A 22742-nucleotide genomic window follows, 5' to 3' on the forward strand; every position below is an offset into this window, starting at 1 on the left:
TCAACACATATTAATGGAGTATATCATTACTAGTCTCATTAGAGTTATTACATTTCCGCAGGGAATAATCACAAAATGGTAATTCCGCGAAATGCACGAACTACTAGACTAATGTAGCTACCATTCCCATTTATTAATGAAAGAATACGACTTAACACGTTTGATTCGTCGTTAATTAATTTATCTCATTCGAGTCATTACATTCAGCAGGGGATAAACAGAAGTGGAAATTAACGCACGAACATGGGCGGTTGTTTCCACCATACTCTGGATCCCTTGCTGCTCTGCCCCCCTTATCAACTAGAAATATGTGTCACGTGCCTCTAGCCACGTGCCCAACGATCGGATTTCACGGATGGAAAACATTCCTCCCTAACCCATCTGCTTCATCATGGCTGATACATCCCAAGCAAGGTCCACGGGCCTCGACAACGTCGCCAGGGAGCCAGAAGTGTCTGAGCAATCCAACAACGTTTTCGAAGACGAGAATCAGGCCTACGATTCCGACTCCTCCTACGATGAGCCTGAGGAGAGACCCAAAGAAAAGTCAAGAAAGCCCGGAAACAGCGCCTTCAGACAGCAGCGGATGAAGGCATATAACCCTGTGTTCACTGCCAAAACTGTGATCCCACTTTTGATAGGAATTGCTATTGTTTTTATCCCGTTGGGAGCAGCCATGTGGTACGCCTCCCACCAAGTCCAGGACATCGCTATTGACTACTCACAGTGCGAGCTCCAGGCGTCTCGAGACCACTGGTCAGAGATCCCAGAACAATACACCTCCTACAACTACCGTGGGCAGCCTGTGCTTGCGAACAAGGCGCAATGGAGACTTGACACCGATGAATCCCAGCCTTTTGAAGACGAAAGAAACGTGTGTAGAATCCAGTTCGAAGTGCCACACGATATCAAGGCTCCGCTCTACTTCTTCTACCGTTTGGAGGAGTTCTACGCCAACCATCGTCGTTTTGTCAAGTCGTTCAACGAGGACCAGCTCAACGGAAAAGCAGCATCGACTGACACCATCAAGAACACGGTAGGTGGCAACTGCCAGCCTTTGTCGATTAACGACGAGGGCAAGAAGTACTATCCATGTGGGTTGATTGCAAACAGTTTGTTCAACGACACTTATTCCACCACGTTGCAGGCGGTCAACGGCACCTCCGACGACTACGAGATGACCGACAAGGGTATTGCCTGGTCCTCGGACAAGAACAGGTTTAAAAAGACCTCCTACGACTACACAGAAATTACGCCTCCCCCCAACTGGTACAAGAGGTTTCCCGATGGCTACAACGCTACCAACGTGCCAGACATCTCGAGCTGGGAACAGTTCCAGAACTGGATGCACACCTCAGGCTTGCCTACCTTCAACAAGATGGCACTCAGAAACGACAACGATGTATTGCGTGCGGGAATCTACGAGATCACCATTGGGCTCCATTTTCCTGTTCTTCCATTCAAGGGACACAAGTACGTGTATATCTCGCAGAGATCGGTTCTTGGAGGAAAGAACGACTTCTTGGGCATCAGCTGGATGGCTGGAGGCGGTGCGTGCTTCCTTCTTGGGCTCTCGTTGTTGGTGATCAACTTCATCAAGCCCAGAAAAACAGGAGACGTCAACTTGTTGAGTTGGAACAGGGAAAAGGCTGCCAGAGACGAGCAACAAGCGGCCATTGCAGGCACTGGAGGAATTGATCTCCCTGAAAAGAACTAGGCGTGGTTAGCATAGATTGCGTCGATTATCCATATGGCGATGGTCGGCATGTTTCGTATATTTAATTCCATGGTTGAAAAATGGCATCTGTAGGACGTGGAACGGATCAGGGTGTGTTGGGTCCGAGACCCGACACCGAGCCGAAACCCGACACCGAGCGTCGGCTCGGAGCTTCGGGTTGGGCCGAGCCGTGCTTAGTGACCAGGCTTAGACCAAATAAACAGTAACGGTTATAATATGCATAATACGCACATCATATGCACCTCAGGCGCATAGCCGCGATGACATCTCGTCACCCTGATGGCAGTGGAAGTCAGCGTATGGGCCTCCCGCTGGTTCTCCAACCACTCGGGAGTGTGCGTATGTCGTCTGCTACACAGGAATTGAGCAGACAGTGTCAATCCCCCGCGATTCCAGCGCTGGTGGCTCCAAAACACCGCTGGTTCCTCCGACGAAACTGTCCTCCGGAGGCTGCAACGGCGCCACAGCCTCCACCAGGCGTCAGACTAAAGCTGCAGGTCCCCGACGGATGCGATGGCATCCCGGAGCCTACCGTGTCTCCATGGGCTTATTAATCTAAACCTGCCAGGTGCGAAAGTTCTGTGGAATTCGATGGCATTTTGAGCTTATTAATTTAACTCCGCATCCTGCAGCAACCGGGCACGAGTATTGCCCAACATTGTGGGGGCAAGCTATATAAAACCAGCAATTGTCGCCTGTAAATCAATTAAAACATCAATTTTCACAAACATGTCTGTTCCAACCACCATCAACGCTGTCCTCCTTAAGAACGCTCCAACTGGAGAAGTTCAATTCGACTATTCTGCCAAGGATGCCACCTTTGAGTTGTCTTCCAAGCCTTTCTCCGAGTCTGACTTGAAGGACGGCTTCGTGCTTGTCAAGAACCTCTACTTCTCCAACGACCCTGCCCAAAGAGGCTGGATTGCTGCTGGCCAAGATGCTTCCAGAGGTTACGCCGATCCTGTTAAAGAGGGTGATGCTATCAGATCTTCCGGTTTCGGAGAGATTGTTGCTTCCAAGTCCTCCAAGTACTCTGTTGGAGACAAGGTTCTTGCTCTCTTGACCTGGAGTGACTACCAGCCATTGCACGAGGCTGCCGTCTTCCAAAAGGTCGACGAGTCCGAGGGTGTCACTGCCCCAGTGTACCTTTCTGCTTTGGGTTACACTGCCTTCACTGCCTACTTCGGTTTGAAGGACATCCTTCAATTGAAGGAAGGCCAAACCATTGTCGTCTCCGCTGCTGCTGGTGCCACCGGCTCCATGGTTGTCCAACTCGCCAAGCACGTGTTCAAGGCCGGTAAGGTCATTGGTCTTGCTGGTTCCGACGAAAAGAGCAGATGGATCGAGAGTCTCGGTGCCGATGTTGGTATCAACTACAACGATGCCGACTACAAGGAACAGCTTGACAAGGCCATTGGCCCAGACTGCACTGACGCCTACTTTGACAACGTCGGAGGTGACATGTTGAGTTTCTTGTTGACCAAGGTCAAGAAGTTCGGCCGTGTTGCTGCCTGTGGTGCCATTGCTGGTTACAACGACAAGTCCAAGCTTAATGTTACTACCTGGACTCAGATCATCACCAACTCCTTGACTGTGCAAGGTTTCGTTATCTTCAACTACGTCCAACGTTTCCCAGAAGCCATTGAGGTGATACTCGGAGGTATCTCCAAGGGTACTATCAAGGTCGAAAACACCTACCACATTGAAGACCTCTCCAAGGAGGAAAAGCCTTTGGCCAAGGTTCCAGAGGTCTGGAGTCTCTTGTTCGGTTCCAACAAGCCAAACGGTAAGTTGATCACCAAGATCGCTTAAGTTACGATTACGAAGAAAAATGAAGATTTATATTAATTGATACTTTACAGATAATGCGTAGGCTGCATGCAGCATAGACTATGATCAGGTGTAGATTAACTGGTTATTTGCATATTAACAGGACTTGAAACACATTGGACTATTCGGACTTGAGACACGATGAATTAGCCCGGTCATTGCTAATTTGCTTCAGGAGACATGAATAGATATTGAATACTTACAATGTACAATGATAGTGGAGTATTCAGGAAGCACGACGTTATAGATTCTGAGCATCCATATTGGCAATTTGTGGGCCAATGCAAAGGCCATGTACTTGAAATAGTGGATCATCAACCATGACCCTATCTCTTTCCTGTTAATCGAAAGCAGCTCTGTATTCGAGTAGATATATAAAATGAACGCTGCATGAATCAAGCCCTCAGCGAAACCCAAAGATGAGAATTAACTGAATAATGCCCTTTTTCAGGACGTTCCCCCAAACTACTTAGCTAACACCATACTACTGAAAGGTGAGTACTTGCCGCAGTTTTGGAGCACCTTGACAATTCTTCTTGCCTAGACCCGTCTGCATAGATGAAATGCGAAAACTTCTACTGATCGGTAATTTTCATTAGAAATGAGTGTGAAGATCTGAACTCCTTCTTTCACAAAAATCGGAGATCCCAACAAATTTCTTGAAATGCTCGTGACACAGAATAGCCATTTCGCCCCGTTCTCGTAGGCTCGGTATTCGGTTCGTCCAGAATGCCCAGGATGCCCAGAATGTACCCAGTAGTCCACAGTCGGCACCAGCATGACAAGTACCTGCGACTACCCCGGTTTTTCACTCCTCGGCATGCGCCTCGATTTGTGCGTTTTCAACTCTGAGGATTTGGTCTTCCATCCAAAATAACACAACAACCAGGCACCTTCACAAAACGAAACATCACATGTATGATAACACTGGCTAGATAAGCATATCAACCGATTCCTGAATCTCTAGCGCCCCTGGTGCGCCCCCACGAGCCCGATATAGCCGTACCCCTCGTTCGGAACTCGGCCCATCGTGCATTTCGCAACCATCTTCCCCACGCTTCCCGCGGACATATATAGGCACGCGGGTGTCACCAGTGCCCCTCAAAAACCAGTTTTTTTCACCATGCCATCGGAATCCACCTGCTTCATCTTAAACGAACCTCCCCACAGAGACGTCAACTTCGACTTGAAGGACGACAAGTCCACCTTCAAGCTCGTCAAGCGCAGCTTGAGACCACTCAAGGAGGGCGAGATTCTCATCAAGACCTTGTACCTTTCCAACGACCCCACCCAGAGAGCGTGGATCCAAAAGGGCCTCAATGCCGACAGAATGTACACTGCACCTGTGCTCAAGGGCGACATCATGCGTTCCACTGGTTTGGGCGAGGTGGTAGAGTCTAGACACTCCAAATACAGGCCAGGTGAAGTCGTCAGCTGTGACCTCAAGTGGGCCGACTACAGCATCATCAAGCAGGCCAACATCTTCAACAAGGTCGAGAATACTAAGGTGCCCCTCACCTGGTACCTCGACGTGTTGGGAATGACTGGGTTGACTGCGTACTTTGGGCTCTTGGACGTGGCCAAGCTCAAGGCCACCGACACCATCGTGATTTCTGCTGCTTCTGGGGCCACTGGCTCCATGTGTGTGCAGATTGCCAAGAAGGTCATTGGGTGCAAGAGAGTCATCGGAATTTCTGGAGGTGCTGACAAGTGTAGGTACGTGGAGTCCATCGGAGCCGATGTTTGTGTGGACTACAAGGACCCAAAGTTCTACTCCAACCTCAAAAAGGCACTTGGAGAAGAGAAGTACGCTGACGTGTTCTTTGACGGTGTTGGAGGCCAGATCTTGGACGCCATGTTGACTTTGGTCAAGCCATTTGGAAAGATCATTGCCTGTGGTGCTATTGCTGGCTACAACAACATCAAGGGCTCTTCTATCGTGGGATGGCCCCAGATCGTGGTGATGAGATTGCAGGTGTTGGGTTTCATCATCCTCGACTACCAGAACCAGTACGAGCTGGCCATCAAGGACATTGTCAGATGGATTGGTGAGGGCAAGATCAAGGTGGACAAGGACTCCTTCTCTTTGGTGGATTTGAGCAACAACTTCGAGAAGATCCCTGAGACTTGGGGCATGTTGTTCTCTTCCCAGAAGGGTCCAGGAAAGTTGTTGACCAAGTTGTAGAGAGTTTGGAAAATCGGTTCTTTATTCAAATAATATAAAAATTTAAAGCGTTAATTATCGTTACTAAGTAGGTAATCCTGGATTTATTATGGATCGTATTCCTTTTCGAATTATTCGGTGTCCATCCTGGCATGTTGCATCGGCGGTCTTGGCTCGAATTGTCTGGAAGAACAATGGCGATGAGAGGTTTTGAAATCTGATAACAAGCCAAGGACGGTAGGGTCAATTTACAGTATTCAATATGGATCTCATTTACCATTTGACTACCCAACCCAACCCAGTTATTACTCCACTAAAAAATATATCCATGTAATCAATGTAATATACAATATCGCTATATATTTATGAGGCCCTACAGTGCTTAGCATAGTATACAGACCCTCTGGTGTGGTCTGTATCCCACGGCAGACTAATCCCACCATTTCATTACAACGACTATGTACTACACATTAGGCCTGTTTTCCATAATTTCTACAATTTTAGAATAAAACAAAGCCAACGCCAAATTACTCTGAAGCACGCCAATACTCTCCCATCACTACATATCCCTTCATTTCTCTTCCCTTCCTCTCCCTCCTCATACTTCCCCTCGCTTCATTTCTCGCTCGCGGGACCGTTACACGGCTGGCTACACCTTCTACCACGATTCTTAACGACACTTCCCCTCCGTAACTGACCTCCCTAAAACCCTCTATCTCACTCTTTCAGCGTAGCCCCTTCTCTCCCCTCTCCCCCCCTCCATTCTTCTATCTCTCTCCAATCTCTTATTCCTCCCCATTCACATTCTCATTCTCGTTCTCACCATCTCACCCATGGCGTTTACCGCGTCGCACTGTTTACCATCCTCTTCTCCATACTGCTACCACCACCACTGCCTCCAGCACCTTCGCCCTCCGTCCTTCCTTTACTGTCGTCTCGTGGCACACCCCATCCCGTCCACTGCCCCACTAACTGTCCCACTAACTCGTCTACCGTCTTCACATAGCTTGCCATGGACAATCAACAATGAGTACAAACAGAGACCTATCACTCCTGTCCAACCATGCTGGTGCCAGAGAACAGGGAGCCCTGTTGCCGGCACAGGCAGCATCCCTTCCCCGTTCAAGTCTCCTGGAAAAGGCTAGGCTTCGAGACATCGCACTTCGTAAGTACCAAGAGGCTGCTGATGGCGACGGTTCCAGCTACACCCAAGATTTCGCCGTGGGCAACTCCCAGGAGTTGGACTTGTCTTTCCTGCGATTCTCCCAGGCCTCAGGGTCACTCATCGTACGAAGCAGCGGCTCCAGAGGCTCAGAGTCGCCGTTTTTGCGCAAAGTGCAAGACTCCTACGTGGAGTACTCCCCCAGCTCCAGGTCCGTGGAGGCGTCTATCAGGCAGGCACAAGGCTCGAAGTCCCCCAGCAAACCTCTGACCAGCTCCCAGCACCAGCTGAAAGCCAGTGCTGAAGGCTCCATGCCCAAAAAATCACCCTTCTCAAATATCTACTCCATCTCAGAAAACTCCATTAACGACGAAAACGAATCCCCATTTATAGAAAAGTCCCGCCCGGACAACCAGATCAAAGTGCACAAACTACGGAGCACCAACGAGCTAACAAAACCTACTAAGTCCTCCACCAGCAACCGAACTGGATTCTCAGCTCCTCGCCCAATTACCCACAGCAACGCAACCCCAGACAGGAACAGGCACAACAGAAACCCCTCAGTCAAAGTCTCCCTCACGCCCGCTCAGAGGTTCGAAAAGAGACCTGGGACCAGGCTGTCCAATGCCTTGGAAAACTTCCAATTCTCGACCTTGATTGGCAGGGGCGCATACGCTTGTGTCTACAAGGGAATCAACTTAAAAACAAGTCAGATTGTTGCTATCAAGCAAATTATTTTGGAGAAAGATCAAGATGTTATGGAGTTGATGGGAGAAATAGATTTGTTAAAAATCTTAAAGCATCCCAACATCGTCAAGTACCACGGATTTGTCAAAACATCCACTTCATTGAATGTTTTCTTAGAATTCTGCTCGGGTGGGTCTCTCAGACAAATATATAAAAAGCAGGGTAAGGGGTTTCCAGAGCATGAAGTGATAGATATAGTGAGACTGATCTTGCTAGGCTTAAATTATTTACATCAACAGGGTGTGGTCCACAGAGACGTCAAGGCCGCCAATGTATTGTTAACCGAAGAAGGTGATATTAAATTGGCAGATTTCGGGGTTGCTACCAAAGTAAACTCACAGCATCATACCGTGGTCGGAACACCAAACTGGATGGCTCCCGAAACCATACTTGGAGGTGAAGGTATCTGTACTGCCTCCGATATTTGGTCGCTAGGCGCCACAATTATCGAATTGTTTACAACAAACCCTCCGTACCATGATTTGAACCCAATGGCTACATTACATGCAATTGGGACTGACGAGCACCCTCCTTTGCCAAAAAATATGACATCCGTTGCAAAGGACTTCTTGTTAGAATGCTTTCAAAAACAGCCTAACTTGAGAATTTCAGCCAAATTATTATTGAAGCATAAATGGTTAAACCTGTCAACAACGAAAGCCAAACCTTCCATAATGAATTTGCAGCAGGCGAGAGATCTTAAATCAATAAACTCGTACTCCGAATCTAATGAAGAAAACTGGGACAATGATTTTAATGGTAATGAGGAAATCAAAATACTGAAGAAGCCAGAGGCGCCAAGTGTCATTCAATTGGAGGATTTGGAAGATTTGGAAGATTCTTTCAAGAAAACAACCACTGAAGCACCCCCAGTCAAGTATTCCAAGTCTGAACTTCTAACAAAGTTCAGTGACCAAAACGAAATGGAGTTCGACACAAACGACATCATTACTTTAAAGATGAAATCCAACGGCCACAACACAGACCAGGACCATGAGGATGAGTACGATCCTTTCTTCGATCTTGATATTGAAAACTTCGATACTAACGAGCTCGAGATTCAAATCAAGATGGAATATCTTATCAATAAATTTTCATCAAGACTCAACTTATGCTACAAAGGTGGAGATGAATTAGCAAAGTCGCTTATCAAGATTACGGGAAGAATGTTGCATTTGGTTAAGAAGTATCAGATTCTGCATTTAACCCTTATCAAGGACCATGGTATTCTTTCTTTATTGGAAGTCTTGGAGTATACCAAAGAATTCTCGAAGCATCAGAAATTGTGGTTTCATATCTTGTCAATTTTGAACCACTTATTCGAGCTCAATCAATCAATTTTTGAGAACTTTTGCTTATTAGGTGGCATTCCTTTGATTACACAGTTCAGAAGTCGTTCGTACGATTTGGCGATTAGACTTCAAGTGATTAAATTCATTACACATTTCAAGGTGTCAGAAAAGGCTTTGACAATGCTCATATCATGTGGTGGCCTTAGGGTCTTGACCAAGTTCGTGGAAGAGGATTTTGATTCGGTGCCAATATTTCCGTTGGTATCAATCGAGTGTATTCACATCATTCTATCGAAAGATTTGATCAGATCCAAGTCAGATTTGTGTCGAATCTTATCTAAGTACGGGGTTGTTAATTGGTTTGCGGTGCTACTTAATAAGTTGGTAAAGATAGGAAGAGAAGGAATCAACGAGATCAATCCTTCCACGGTGCAAGAAACGATCAATATGCTCATTGAGATCATTAGGTATTTTGGTCAATCAGAACCAAGGGTGAGGGCAAATATTTCCTCCAGCGACCTTTTCAAGTCCTTAATCCAAGTGTACGAGTATTTGTCATTTAGCCACCAACTAGTGATTATTAAGTTTCTAAAATCAATGTCTTGTTTATCAAATGTGCTCAAGTCATTATACTCTGCTGATATCTTGTCGTTTTTGGCATCTCAGATCAAAAACTGTGCCCCTTCCACTGCTCATTACAAGGAATTTATGAATATTGTGTGCCCGGTACTCTACAATTGTTGCTACTTAAATCATTCTAAGGAAATCGAGATTGTCAATTTAGGATTGGTCCCTCACCTCAAAAAGCTCTCTATGATTAACTTGCCTTTCAAGCAATTTGTATTACCGATTCTTTGTGAATTGGTGTACTGTGACGATGAAGTGGTGAGGCAATCCTTAAAAGCTAACGAAGTGTTGAATATTTACTTTGAATTGCTAGTTGACCCCTACTGGCAATCCAATTCTTTGGATTCGATAATGCATTGGTACCAGCAGGATGGAATGTATATGAAAGCGAATATTTCGAAGCAAATCGACTGGTTGATCAAAGGCTTTTTGATATCAAAGGTCTCCAATTTGGAATCCACGCTAGAGAATTATTTGAAACTTTTGACGCTCCACAAAGAGGTGGTGAAATATATGTTGAGACCACAAATTTACCATGATATCCTCAACAAGCTTGAGATTTATAACAAGAATCCGGTGATCCAATTGACATTATTGAGAATATTGAAGGTATTAATAGTCAATGACCCTGACATGAAGATTCTCAGCGCCATGAGCATCGAAGACATCAAGGAGTTAATGAAGCTCAGAAGCGGGTCAGTCTTAATCGATGAACTAGTGCATGAGATTATGAACGAGTTGGATGAACGAAGCATATAAATTTACGAACCAGAAGCAATTTCCATGGAGACAATTCATCCAATATTAATTACAATGTGGGCGAACTTGTACCTAAAAAATCTATCGGAGGCATCTAAGGGAGTTTAAGGTACCTCTGAGTATTGTCAGCCAGGTCGTACTTCAAAGCACCCGATCCAAGCACTGGCTACACTGTATAGTTGTAATAGATGTGTATGTCACGTGAATAATCACGTGAAGCATTGTATACCTCGGCAGATTTGTGGGGAAAATCACCACTTCTACACCACCATGAACCCCATCTCCTACCCGGCCCCAAGGGTGTCTCAGGTAGACGCCCATATCCTTGACTCGGAGCTTCTCTCTCTTCTCAAGGAGCAACTTTCCTCCGTTTTTCATCTCCATTCCAACAGCCGTTGGTCCTACAATCAGCATCCAGAATTCTGGTCCTTACTTCTCAATCTTGTCATATTCAGAGAGACTGTGTGGAAAAAAGGGTCCTCCTACGGGTTGTCGTTACAGAACCTCAAGCTTACAGACTTGAAATCGGGAAAAATCATCGGTAAGTCCAAGAAATCGTTGTTGTTCTTACTCTTGCTTGGAACCTATGGTTTTAACAAGCTCCAGTCATACTTGTACTCGATTGAAGACGAACCAGGATACAATGAACACGGGATAGTTCAGCGGGTGAGGCAGGCATTGCTAAAGCACAAAGCGTTGATTCTTTCCAAGGTAGACCATACCTTGAAGATCGTCAATTTGATCAACTTTTCCTTGTTTCTTTTGAACGGAAAGTACCCCTCCATCACCCACAGGATTCTCGGCATCTCCTTGACGCCCATCGTAACGGACCTCCTCAAGTTCAACGGAAACAATGTCAATTTCGAGTTCCAGAACAGGCAATTGGTGTGGAACGTGATGACTGAATTCTTGGTCTTTACTCTTCCTCTACTCCAGCTAGGCAAATTGAAGAAAATGGCCATGAAAATCCTCGACAGAGGCTCCAAGAAGAGGACTCCCGAAAACGAATCGGTAACGCAATACACCAACCTTCCCGTTTCACAATGTGCCATATGCCACGATATCAACTTCCGAGCAGCTCTGGCTGGACAGAAGACGTTTCCGTCCGCTGGCACTGTCACCAACCCCTACATCACCAACTGTGGCCACATCTACTGTTACGTGTGCATAGCCACCCGTTTCAACTCCATTAAGACCACAGGCGAGGAGTTGGGATGCCTTCGGTGCAACCAGAAGTTGGAATGGTTCAAAGAGCACAACGAGGACATCGACGAGGATGCCATTCTTTTCGAGGCACAACACATAGAGGTGGACAGCGAAGAGGCTAGCCCTTTCGTCGAGGAGCAAGACTCAGCCAGTGACAGCGAAGAAGAGAGCGAAGACGAAAGTGAGGAATACGAGGACGGAGAGGATGAAGCATTTGATATGTGATATGTATTGAAAGCGAATGGGGACGAAGCGAACTAAGTGAAAATAGCCTGCTATGGCACTTCCGTCCCCAGAGATCTGAGTTAATGACAAAATAAATGGATGATTTCTGGTTCAATTTTGTTGTGACTAGACAAATATTGAAAATACAGCACCCATACTTAGTACAACTTCCCATTGCTAACTTCTCAGTTGTGACGATCTGGTTTGACATTTCCCTTGACCACAATAATGGCGAGTTGGAGTGAAAGAGAGAGAAATTACTCCTACTGGGTGGACACTCAATGGTGTAAATGGAGCTCAATACAACGGATGTAGGGCTACCGTACCAGAAGTAGTATTTATATAAGAACAGAAGAAAATATTGAGAACCTAGATATTTTCAGCAAGTATGATGTTTATGTTGGCTAAAACAACTCATACTCGGAAACCTCCAGATGAGTAGTTGCTAACAATTTGAAGCTCAGCAGACTAGGTATGAATTTATTTCAATACACTTTGCAAGATTTATTGATCTAATATTAAGCAAGTAGCTTAAATATGGAGACATCAGATTGACAGTATGGTTGTAACTATCATCTTCATGATTGTGAATGCAAATTTACTGCAATGAATGGGTTTACGTTCAAAGCGGAGGCTCATTCAAACCTGAAGATAAAGAGTAAGCATCCTTTCTTTACATTTTTTCAGGATCGAGATTGATGACCGAGTACTGATTAAATTGGATCTTATGTGATATTAATATACAGAGAGCTAACAGTAGGACCCGCCACATGACGGCTCCAACAGAAAATTCATCGCAAAGGCATTTGTTAGTCCTATTGGGACCTTAAAGAGCCGTGCTTGCAATGTAGTCACAACGACAACGAACTAATTGATGAGCTCTAACAACAATTGGGCACCCTTGTTGTCTTTGTCAGCCTTCAAGGTCTTCTTCTCCTTACCCAAGGCCTTGGTCAATTCCTTGATCTTCTTGTGGTTTCCCAACTTCAACACTTCATAGATGGAGACAACGACAAATGCACTTTGTCCGCTAACCCACGAGGTGAGCTGATCGTTGCTCATGATTTCGTCCAACACTCTAACCGCAAAGTCAGTACCGACCCCTGGGATTTCTTCACCCTTGACAACCACCAACTTCTTGGTTTCGTTGTTCCACTTGAACTCGTTGCCTTGGATCAAAGACTTCAACGACCTGGAAATAAAAGGAACCTTATTTATAAGATGGTAGTCCTCCAAGACATCCCCCTTGACGGTCTTTTCGAATATAACGTCCAAAAGCTTTGGTCTCAAGGTGTCGTTGACTTCAGCAATATCGGTAGAGGTCAAAATTAATTCAGTCAAGAATTGGGTAGCAATGTTCACGTTCAAGATACCATCGAAAGAACGTTCAGGGTCTTCGGATTCGGTAGTAGCGAGAAGACTTTGGTAGATCAAAGGAATGGCTTTCACGGCCAATTCGGATCTTCTTTGTTCTTGTTCCTTCTTGGAGGTTTTCTTGTATGCTAATTCTTCGTACTTTGCCAAGGATGCCTTGACCAAAGGATTGAAGAATCTTCCGTCCAACCCCTTTAACAAGTAGATCATGGGTCTTCTGGCCCACTTGTCCTTGGCCAATGATGCAATGGTTTCTTTGGTGAAAATTTCGTTACTGAACGACTTGGTAAGCAAGACGGTATCATCGACGGTCATAAATAACGTGATTAAAACGAGATTTCCGTACTCGTTCTTTACCAACTCTTGGGTGTGGTTTTTCATTGCTCTGATGATCAACTTTCTTTCCTTGGCGTTGGCAACACTGAGCAAAGTACATGCAACATCAGAACCTTCTTGTGTATGTACCAATTCAGCGAATTGCTCCTGTAAAACTTCAATAAATTCCCTGATTTGCTTGTCGTGGACTTCAAGGTCGCTGGCCAAAATACCAGTGTATTCCTTCATGGCTGCGTGTAAAATCTGGAACCCGGTGGAACCCTTCTCGACGGAAGCCTTGATGGTACCGAAAAGATTGGACATGATAAGCTGCTTCTTTTCAGATGATTCGGCAATAATTTCCAACACGGTCTTTCCCTTACCAGAGTCCTTGAAGACGGCGTATTCGGAGCCCCAGAATTCTCTGATCATCTGTAACTTTTGTTCTTGAGTGGAGTACAACACGAACAAATCTTCAATGACATAGGCACCTTCCTTGTGTCTCATCAACTTACGCAAGTTGCCGTGGAGTTCGTCGATGATCAATTGTCTTGATTCCTTGGATCCATAGTGCAAGAGCTTGATGAGCAAGTACTTACCGTAGGAAGAGGTGGCCAAGAGGTAAAAGTTACCCTTGAGAGCCTTGGTGATGGCCTCTCTTCTGGTCTTGGACGAGTACTTGATCAAGGTCTGGACCACTCTGGAAGCATCGTGCTTCATCACAAGGTCCAAAACAACGTCCTTGGATAACTCCCAGATCTCGTCACACAACTTATCACGAACAGCCTTTGGGGGAGCAGGCTTGGCGACTCTGAGTTTTTCCCAGAGGTTCTTGATCTGCTGGACCTGGATTCCTGACTTTCTCTGTAACTTTCTTTCGGCCAAAACCTTACGTTGTTCAGCATGCTGTTCAGCAGAGGTTTTCTTGTTAGGGTCAACAGGCTTGGAAGCTGCGTCTTCAGCTTCGTCATCTTCAGCATCTTCGTCGTCATTCTCGCTGTCCTTGCCCTCGGCCATGGCATCGTCTTCATCTTCAGAAAGATCGTCTAACTCATCTTCAGAGGAAGCCTCGATTTCTTCCGATTGATCCAATTCATCCTCGGACTCAGAGTCTTCGGATTCGGAAGGAGGCGATGGGAGCTTCTTCTCCACGACCTTGGTCTTCTTGGTATCCTTCTTGGATTGGGGAGCAGCACGCTTGGTCCCTTTGGTAGTGACAGCCATTGTTGAAGGTAATAGTAGAAATGAAAAATTGTTAAGAGGCATCGCGATGGGGTGGTCACGTGACCAAATTGGTCTGGGGCAGTTAGATCTCGATGGTCTGGGGCTGCTACACTGGGTTTGTGAATGACTTGGAGTCAGTAATGTCACTAGAGTGATGGGAAGGTGTGTGAATTGTTCATAGAGCAATTCAGTGACTGTTTTAGAGCTGGTGGGAGTAGAAGTTTCCGATTAATCGTTTCGGGATGACCAAGCGTATTGTGGATATGGCCCAACCAGATGGCATCCACGGTCAGTTCTGAACTCCCCTCGTTCCCCTGAGTATGGTGCTATAGAACAATACTCCTGGCCAGTTACATCCACAACTTCCATGTTCCCCAATGCGCGCACGTGATGCTCTATGACTGCAACAAAATTGCACACTAATTGCTCGCCACCACCACCATGTTGAGGACTTTAGGATTACGTAGCTTGCGTGCACCCGTGGCATTCCGCCCAATCAGAAGAGGCTTGGCCACCTCCGAGAGCAACATCAAAGAAATCGCCGACCTTCCCCAATTCAGAGAGTTCATTTCCAACACTGAGCGTGTTTCTGTCATTGACTTCTACGCCACTTGGTGTGGTCCATGCAAGGCGTTAGAGCCAATCTTTGACATGTTGGCCCAACGTGTTCCCGAGGTGCAATTTGGCAGAGTGGATGTGGATGCTGCTCAGGACGTTGCTGGAGAGTACGGCATCACTGCCATGCCCACCTGTCTCTTCTTCAAGGACGGCCAGAAGGTCGACACCATCATTGGGGCCAATCCTCCCAAGTTGGTGGAGTTGATCCAGAAGCATGGTGACGTCAAGATTGGTAAGTAGTGAATACAAACTGAGGAGGCGTAGTCAGATGTAGGCACTGTTGGTGGTGTTGAATACATAGTACTTCCAAAGTAAATGTCACACTTTCGGTAACTGGATGTATCACTTTCAAATTTTTGTTAAGCTCCAGGGTATGGCAGAACGGATGGCAACAAAGTAACCCTCCCTTTACTCCAAAATTTACCAGGTTGAAATTGTTTAACAATGCGCCTCAGTGTGTTTAACAACTTTCAAATTATATACCTATATTATCACCTATTTTGACGTAAAATTTGATTGAAGTAAATGCAGATTGATATGGATTCTATCAACAAAAAATTTCACCCATGTCGATAAACAAATAAGGCATTGCTTAATGCTAATGAAGTGTTCTAAAGATTCAAGTAAATGCGTAGTGCGTATAGATGAAAATCGTCAAGTGTGCAAACTTGTCAAGTCATAATTTACTTATAACCTAACGCTTATCCTTTTCAGAAAACAAGTCAATGCGTCAATACTAGGAGAGGGTTATTACAGGAAGAATTCCCACTTCACTCACTCTGTACTGGAATACAGAGGAATAATCGTTTCACACATTCCTTGGTGTTCAAAGCAAATAAAATTATTAGGAAGCAGCAACTTGAGGATTACGAATTACCTTTGACACTAAAAATATGCCTGTAAGTAGGGTTCAAGGAATATAGAATTTATGGCAATAGTGACACTTTGACGAGGTTTTCCGAACACGATCCGATGATTACTGCGAAACTTTAGTCGGAGAAGGATAGCGGCCAGAAAGCAATCAATAACGTGAGCGAATTACCCCACGGGCACATTAGCTACTATGGGAGTGGAAGTGGAGTATAATGGTGTGGGCGCTGTTTAGTCCAGCAGATACTTCAAATTTATAAATTATTTACAAAAGAACATAAAATTTCCACTCCAACAATAATTTAGAACTAGACTGAGTTATTGAACTTTCTGTGCATTTCTCATGCTTGATGTAGTTCTATAAATAATTCTCTACATACCCGGTAGGCAATTGAGATTATCGGTATACTCAAGTCCTCCGAATAGGCTCAAGAAAATAACTGGCAAATCTGGTCATATCTCTAATAAAAAGACCTAATATTGCTAGCTATACAATGTCGAATTCTCTCAGTATTCACCTGTACAAAAGGCCAACCAAGCCATGGCCGTAGTTTACTAAAGGCACCATGGCATTTTAGTCACGTGGAGGACTATCCTAAGTAAGTATTAATAGAAATAGTCACCTCCATTCACCCATTCCAGTCGCTGGAACCACATGCCAGTGGTCATGTAACCCACCATTGCTCACATGACGCAGTAGTGACGTGGCACGGACTTCAACTCCGTGGTCTAGCTGTGCATGTCACTATGCTGGCTCCACATTGTCCGTCACCATGCAGTGACACCATGCGTGGCACCTGCAGGGGTTGTCTGGCACATGACCATTCTTGCGGTCGCGATCCATACTTGAGCTGGCGCACGCACATCAACATCTCATCATCAATCCCCACAATGTTCAAGGGCCTAGTAAGAACGACAGTGCCATTGGTGGCGTTTGGCGTCGGCTTGGCCGCGTTCCCTGCGCTGTGGCGCAAGAGCAGCTGGAACCAGCGCAAGCTTCTCCACACCAACGACGACGTGGTGCGCCAGATCGAGCTGCTGGACGAGTTCCAGCACCTTGCCAAGGACGCCAACGTGGAATTGACGTATTCCAGCCATACATTTCCCGAGCAGCACCACCTGAGCCACGTCGGAGTTGCGCTTCTCCAAGGCAAGGACCTCCACGAAATCGACCCAATCATCTTCGTGGACCACGTCCAGCACCAGCTGACAGGATTCTACCACTTGGGCAATAAGTTGGTCAGCCAGGACGGAGGCATCCACAACGGCATTGTGGCCACCATCTTCGACGAGGGCATGGTTTACTGCGGATTTCCGCTTCTTCCCTCAGGCAGAGGCGTCACCGCCAAGTTGTCGGTGGATTTTGCTAGTCAGGCACCTCCTAACACCACGGTTGTGTTGAAGACGCGGGTGGTGGAGCACAAGGGCCGCAAGGTAGTGGTGGAAGGCGTATTGGAGACGTTAGCGCACGACACTGCCCCCGTTAAGATTGCCTCTGCACGCGCGGTTTTCGTGGAACCCCGGTGGTTCAAGTACTTCAGGTGGTTGCAGGTGTAGAAGGCCAGGCAGGTGTAGCAGGTACTGGTCAATTGACCTTATTGGGGCCTCATATAGCTAGCTAGCTCAATATACTGTTTTGCCGTGGATTGAAGGCCTTCCCTCGGGGTCCCAATCTAGGTGTGGCGAATTGAAACCGTTCGTAAAATCCCCACACAAGCCAGTCGTGGCGACTATGCTACTGCATGTGCATTTTCGCCCCAGGCTCCTGACCTCGATTGCTAGCGTGCGAAGGAGCCCAAATAGCAACCATGGCAGCAACCAAGCGAATAACACCACAGCCGCCAGCCACCAGGGGCAGAAATCGGGCTATAAAAGGGGCAGCTCCTGCCCTCCAATTCAGCTCTTCATTCAAACAAACAATTCATTAACAAACATGTCCGACTTAGGTAGAAAAGATATTTCCGACAAGGTTCAATCCGCTGTCACCCCAGACTCCCAAAAGTCCACCTTGGGCTCCGCCAAGGACAAGGTTACCGACTCTGTCGACAACGCTATTGGTGACAACACCTCCAGCAAGGACAAGTCCTTCGTCCAACAAGCCTCTGACGCTATCTTCGGTGAGAAGAAGTAAGCTAGCTAGCTAGAATAAACGCTTTGTGAAAATTAATGCTATTGTAGAAGAATTGCCGCTATAGGTTCGCTGGATTAGTTACTTTGAGTGCCAGATAGTATGCCTGGCAATTATGTATGAGGCTGTCAGTGCTGCAGGCTGCAAGGCACGGCTGATGTGGCGAAGCATTTGTTGCAGGGTCGTCACGTGGATCTCCCTCACTTAAGGTTTTAGTGTGCAGGTGAGCATTAGCATACAGACTTCAAATGGATTGTTACAACAATAATTAGTGCGCTGTTGAGGTTGAGCTCATCGCTAAATCATAGCGATTTACAGTGTAATATCTAGTCCAGTGATTACTGATTTCTGTTTTCCAACTCTGAAACTTACTTGTCAATGCCTGATAAACTCTTATCTCTTCCTGCTCGAGCGGAAATATCGAATTCATGTCTCCAGTGGGAGATCCTGAGCTTTTCTCGTATTTTCAGCTCAAAAACATCTACGCAACAACCAATTTACATATCAAGGGGTACTTTCGAACGTATTACATTAAATCAAGCAATTAAATATGCTAATAGCAAATGTCGCAATAGAATGATAGTCAAAATTGAAATGTGTACAATTTAAAGCCCAAAAATACAAAAAACCTAAAGAAGCAAGTTCAATCTTATCAATCATCACAACCCACAGGTTCGACCTCTTATCTGGCTTCCTTGTCTGACATCCCAGTTTCGTGTCGTGTCCGGCTCAATATCGCATTTTGATATACTCCATCAGATCGCGTCCTACGCGTCTTTACACCACCACCATGACCCAGTCCAAGAACTCCGCCGAACAGGCGTACCTCGATCTCTGCCAGTACATCATAGACAACGGTGAAAACCGTCCTGATAGAACCGGTACCGGCACGCGCTCCGTTTTCGCTCCTCCACAGCTCCGGTTTGACTTGTCCAACGACACCTTCCCACTCTTGACCACCAAAAAAGTGTTCTCCAAGGCAATTATTCATGAGCTTCTTTGGTTCGTGGCCGGCTCCACCGATGCCAAGCTCTTGAGCGACAAGGGAGTCAAAATATGGGAAGGAAACGGGTCCAGACAGTACTTGGACTCATTGGGGTTGACCCACCGCAGAGAGGGTGATTTGGGGCCAGTGTACGGGTTCCAGTGGAGACACTTTGGAGCTGAATACAAGGACTGCGATGCAGACTACGCTGGCCAGGGCTTTGACCAATTGCTGGACGTCATCAAGAAGTTGAAGACGAATCCTTACGATAGAAGAATCATCATGTCGGCGTGGAACCCACCTGATTTCGCCAAGATGGCGTTGCCTCCCTGCCATGTTTTCTGTCAGTTTTACGTCAACTTCCCTGAGAACGCCAGGCCCAAGTTGTCGTGTCTTCTCTACCAAAGATCGTGTGATATGGGCTTGGGTGTCCCATTCAACATCGCTTCCTACGCGTTATTGACCAAAATGATCGCTCACATCGTGGACATGGACTGTGGAGAATTCATACACACCATGGGTGATGCCCACGTATACTTGGACCACATCGATGCTTTGAAAGAGCAATTGACAAGAATACCTAGGGACTTCCCTAAGCTCCACATCAAGGCTGAAAGAGCTGACCACATCAAGACCATAGACGACTTTAAATACGAAGACTTCGAAATCTCCGAGTACGATCCTTACGGTCCTATCAAGATGAAAATGAGTGTTTAATATATGCGATCCTAACGAATTAAATAACTGATTGTAAACCTAATTAAATCAACTGTTCCTTACATCATTGTCTGTCTTCTGTTCCTTCTGGCGGTTTTTTTGCCCACATACACGGAACGTCTTCTGGGACCTCCCTCTTCAAAGTCGAACACCGACATGTCCATTTGGTTCTCTTTGTCCTGCTCCAGAATTGGCGCATTTGGACTGATTACTGTCTTGCTTTCCGGATTTGAGTTTCGTATCACATTGTCCTTCAACACCGACAAAGGTTTTCTTTTCGTGCTACTATCGTTTTGTTCCTCGTCGTTTCTTCTCTTTCTTTCGACCTCCTCATCTGTTGGTCTTTTGCTTACTGCGTAGTTGATCAACACATTCTCACCCACAGCATCCAACAACTTGACCGACTCTCTTCTCATCTTAGCTCGCAATGGGACAGGCTTGTAATCAACCTTTTTTCTAGCTCTGCGGGGCCTTCCTACCGGTTCTTCCTTGATATCCTCTATTTCGCTTGATACCTCCCTTGAGCTCCTCAAATCTATTATTGGGGATTTGGACTCAAGGTTTTGTTGTTGTTCAATTTCGCCTTTGAACTCAGTGTTCACCACAAGGGCTTTGCCTTTATGTTTGACCTTTTTTGGTGGTATTTCATGCTGGGTATTCGTTACGGTTTGCTCATGATGTTTTTGCTTTTCGTTTTCATTCCATTCAGAAGATTTGGCTTTTCTTGACTTGCTCAACTCGTTTTCTTTTATTAACTCATTTGCTTTTGCTAGCCAGTCCGACGTGCTAATTTGAGGCGATGGACTCTTAGGAATTTCTGCCTGCACTGGATCCGGATCTGCAATTTTGGAAGTTTCAGATGGCTCCTTATCCTCGAGAATAGTTGAAAACTTATCTATCTTAGCATATTCGGTGACTTCTTCATCCAAAAATGTCTGATTCACCTGTGAGTCAGTTACGTCTTTGCTGAAGTCTGGGACTTCCTCTGGATGCAAGGACTTAGGTATGCCCTCATTTTGTCCAAACATACTTCCTGAAGGACCAATAAGACCGAATGGGCTGCCCATTGTGGGCTCACTTTCAATGGGAGTGGACGTAATGGGTCGGTTTATTTCGTTCAAGACATCTAGTTGTGGATTTGCAGTCAAGCCTTCCTCCCATCGGAGGTGCTTCATGAGCTGTAGAATGTCAGCAAACTTCTCAAACAACTTGCCTTCGATCATTTCAACTTTATGCTCTAATTGTCTCTTGTTTTCAACACTCCTGTTGGTATGGCTCTTCTTGAGTTTGTTGTTCTCATTTGATAACTCGACCAATCTGGTCTCCATATCGTTCATTTTGCGCTGCATCATAGCGTTAGTTCTTGCGAGGAGCGTGTTCTGTTGGGTGTACTTGTGCTTGAGTGACTTTTCGTTGGCTAAGTCATCTTGTGGTGGGGAGGATTGTTTGGGGTCTTCAAAGGGTCGAAATCGAGCGGAAACCGCCGGATTTTTAGGCTCGGACCTGTCAGGTACACTTCCCTGAAACTTCAACAACGACTGGGAGAAGTCTATTGATTTCCTGGCCATTTTGGAGCGGTGGCGTCAAGAAGGGTTTGTTGTGTTTGGATAAACAAAGCTGATCCATCGCGTGACGTACGTCACGAGCGGATTATATACAGGAATACACTTTCGGGGGCTGCCACCGCTTTCACCATATAATCTTGTGTAGCTGGTCCCTGGCGCTGTCGTGTGCCTCCAGGACATCTCTCCATCCTCCTATGTGACTTTGGCCAGTTTTCAAGCCGAGAAATGCCGTCTGGCGTACGGTTAATTGACTGACCTTCGTCTACTGCATATAACCACAGGCCATCCCAACCACAATCCACCACCGCGTTCCAAACAACATCCACTAAATACGCATAGGCTTACGTTGAGTTAGATCGGGCCCGATTCTACTTCAGCAAATACAAACATCCCGACCACAACGATCAGAATCATACCAAAATCCGAAAAATGCTGAAAAATAACGTCTACCACCAGACAATCGTAGACAAGAGGGCAGACCTCGAGATGTTGCAAGAGTTCCGCCAGCTCACGGCCGAATTGGCTACCAACTTGGAACTGGTAGGCGACAAGCTCGAGCACATGAAAGGAGGAACTGAGAGTGTGGCACTCATCTTGGCCAATTGGCAAAATGTGGTGAAATCGATCTCATTGGCATCATTGGGATTGATGAAGTATAGTGAGAGTGACTACGAGTCACGAGCACCTTTACCGGAAGCTTTGGTACGGATTAAGTTGGACAAGGAAGAACAAGAAGAAGATACCAATGAATGAGCAAAAGGCGACAAAAGAAGTAACCTGCCATTACCAAACGAGGAAACGACATATGCTTTGAGTTACTTAATTGCAGCTAAGTTTTATTTGCAAGTTTATTTTACCACACATCACTAGATGGAATGGCTTTACGGATGGCGCAAGGTTTTGCATTTCTATTAACATATGGAATAGTGGCTTCTAACTATACCAATAATCGCTTGACCTATCTCGCTCCAGTCAAATATTGGCAGATTGAGGACTCTTCAAAAGATCTCTACTTGATTTCGTGGATGCCTTTCATTGGCAGCGTGATTTACCTCTCGAGAACATTGGCCTCAATGTGGCACAAGCTCCGGAAGCTCTGTGGCTACTAGGTCCAAAGTTCCAGCATAAGTACTGTCCATAATTTGACAGCATTAAAAGAAAGGTAACATTCCATTCGTGGATTGCAGCACAGAAGC

At 46.0% G+C, this 22742-nt stretch overlaps 12 protein-coding genes across 12 annotated transcripts; 10 read left to right on the forward strand and 2 right to left on the reverse strand.

Annotated features, from left to right (window-relative positions):
* Window positions 1-6: 6 nt before the first annotated feature.
* LEM3 (Lem3p) lies at window positions 7-1841 on the forward strand. The gene has a single exon (XM_020208288.1). It carries the CDS (start codon window positions 392-394, stop codon window positions 1715-1717), a length of 1326 nt encoding a protein of 441 aa, XP_020063171.1. The 5' UTR covers window positions 7-391; the 3' UTR covers window positions 1718-1841.
* A 565-nt stretch (window positions 1842-2406) lies between these two features.
* On the forward strand, window positions 2407-3556 carry CANTADRAFT_27003 (MDR family NADP-dependent oxidoreductase). Its single transcript, XM_020207955.1, has one exon. The coding sequence runs from the start codon at window positions 2468-2470 to the stop codon at window positions 3548-3550; it is 1083 nt and encodes a 360-aa protein (XP_020063172.1). The 5' UTR covers window positions 2407-2467; the 3' UTR covers window positions 3551-3556.
* A 1135-nt stretch (window positions 3557-4691) lies between these two features.
* CANTADRAFT_23160 (MDR family NADP-dependent oxidoreductase) lies at window positions 4692-5753 on the forward strand (the record flags this gene model as incomplete). The annotated part of the gene is made up of 1 exon (XM_020206925.1): window positions 4692-5753. One exon carries the CDS (start codon window positions 4692-4694, stop codon window positions 5751-5753), a length of 1062 nt encoding a protein of 353 aa, XP_020063173.1.
* Window positions 5754-6746: 993 nt separating this feature from the next.
* CDC15 (serine/threonine protein kinase) lies at window positions 6747-10583 on the forward strand. The gene has a single exon (XM_020207956.1). The coding sequence runs from the start codon at window positions 6759-6761 to the stop codon at window positions 10317-10319; it is 3561 nt and encodes a 1186-aa protein (XP_020063174.1). The 5' UTR covers window positions 6747-6758; the 3' UTR covers window positions 10320-10583.
* A 6-nt stretch (window positions 10584-10589) lies between these two features.
* PEX2 (ubiquitin-protein ligase peroxin 2) lies at window positions 10590-12153 on the forward strand (the record flags this gene model as incomplete). Its single annotated transcript, XM_020211022.1, has 1 exon — window positions 10590-12153. The coding sequence occupies one exon, from the start codon at window positions 10590-10592 to the stop codon at window positions 11748-11750; it is 1161 nt and encodes a 386-aa protein (XP_020063175.1). The 3' UTR covers window positions 11751-12153.
* A 290-nt stretch (window positions 12154-12443) lies between these two features.
* CANTADRAFT_27006 (uncharacterized protein) lies at window positions 12444-14843 on the reverse strand. Its single transcript, XM_020207957.1, has one exon. The coding sequence runs from the start codon at window positions 14661-14663 to the stop codon at window positions 12618-12620; it is 2046 nt and encodes a 681-aa protein (XP_020063176.1). The 5' UTR covers window positions 14664-14843; the 3' UTR covers window positions 12444-12617.
* Window positions 14844-14893: 50 nt separating this feature from the next.
* On the forward strand, window positions 14894-15683 carry CANTADRAFT_27007 (thioredoxin). The gene has a single exon (XM_020207958.1). It carries the CDS (start codon window positions 15105-15107, stop codon window positions 15519-15521), a length of 417 nt encoding a protein of 138 aa, XP_020063177.1. The 5' UTR covers window positions 14894-15104; the 3' UTR covers window positions 15522-15683.
* Window positions 15684-17042: 1359 nt separating this feature from the next.
* CANTADRAFT_54891 (uncharacterized protein) lies at window positions 17043-17708 on the forward strand (the record flags this gene model as incomplete). Its single annotated transcript, XM_020210378.1, has 1 exon — window positions 17043-17708. One exon carries the CDS (start codon window positions 17043-17045, stop codon window positions 17706-17708), a length of 666 nt encoding a protein of 221 aa, XP_020063178.1.
* Window positions 17709-18084: 376 nt separating this feature from the next.
* On the forward strand, window positions 18085-18282 carry WH11 (Wh11p; the record flags this gene model as incomplete). The annotated part of the gene is made up of 1 exon (XM_020210315.1): window positions 18085-18282. The coding sequence occupies one exon, from the start codon at window positions 18085-18087 to the stop codon at window positions 18280-18282; it is 198 nt and encodes a 65-aa protein (XP_020063179.1).
* A 781-nt stretch (window positions 18283-19063) lies between these two features.
* On the forward strand, window positions 19064-20000 carry CDC21 (thymidylate synthase). The gene has a single exon (XM_020207959.1). It carries the CDS (start codon window positions 19070-19072, stop codon window positions 19979-19981), a length of 912 nt encoding a protein of 303 aa, XP_020063180.1. The 5' UTR covers window positions 19064-19069; the 3' UTR covers window positions 19982-20000.
* A 40-nt stretch (window positions 20001-20040) lies between these two features.
* SGO1 (Sgo1p) lies at window positions 20041-21549 on the reverse strand (the record flags this gene model as incomplete). Its single annotated transcript, XM_020206926.1, has 1 exon — window positions 20041-21549. The coding sequence occupies one exon, from the start codon at window positions 21547-21549 to the stop codon at window positions 20041-20043; it is 1509 nt and encodes a 502-aa protein (XP_020063181.1).
* A 426-nt stretch (window positions 21550-21975) lies between these two features.
* DAD2 (Dad2p) lies at window positions 21976-22299 on the forward strand (the record flags this gene model as incomplete). Its single annotated transcript, XM_020211130.1, has 1 exon — window positions 21976-22299. The coding sequence occupies one exon, from the start codon at window positions 21976-21978 to the stop codon at window positions 22297-22299; it is 324 nt and encodes a 107-aa protein (XP_020063182.1).
* Window positions 22300-22742: the final 443 nt, after the last annotated feature.

The sequence above is a fragment of the Suhomyces tanzawaensis genome (assembly GCF_001661415.1).
Source record: "Suhomyces tanzawaensis NRRL Y-17324 unplaced genomic scaffold CANTAscaffold_6, whole genome shotgun sequence".
Lineage (NCBI taxonomy): Eukaryota > Fungi > Ascomycota > Pichiomycetes > Serinales > Debaryomycetaceae > Suhomyces > Suhomyces tanzawaensis.

Excerpts from the sequence above, each read along its gene's own strand:
- LEM3 (XM_020208288.1), top strand. The coding sequence starts at position 392 with ATGGCTGATACATCCCAAGCAAGGTCCACGGGCCTCGACAACGTCGCC.
- CANTADRAFT_27003 (XM_020207955.1), top strand. The coding sequence starts at position 2,468 with ATGTCTGTTCCAACCACCATCAACGCTGTCCTCCTTAAGAACGCTCCA.
- CDC15 (XM_020207956.1), top strand. The coding sequence starts at position 6,759 with ATGAGTACAAACAGAGACCTATCACTCCTGTCCAACCATGCTGGTGCC.
- CANTADRAFT_27006 (XM_020207957.1), bottom strand. The coding sequence starts at position 14,663 with ATGGCTGTCACTACCAAAGGGACCAAGCGTGCTGCTCCCCAATCCAAG.
- CANTADRAFT_27007 (XM_020207958.1), top strand. The coding sequence starts at position 15,105 with ATGTTGAGGACTTTAGGATTACGTAGCTTGCGTGCACCCGTGGCATTC.
- CDC21 (XM_020207959.1), top strand. The coding sequence starts at position 19,070 with ATGACCCAGTCCAAGAACTCCGCCGAACAGGCGTACCTCGATCTCTGC.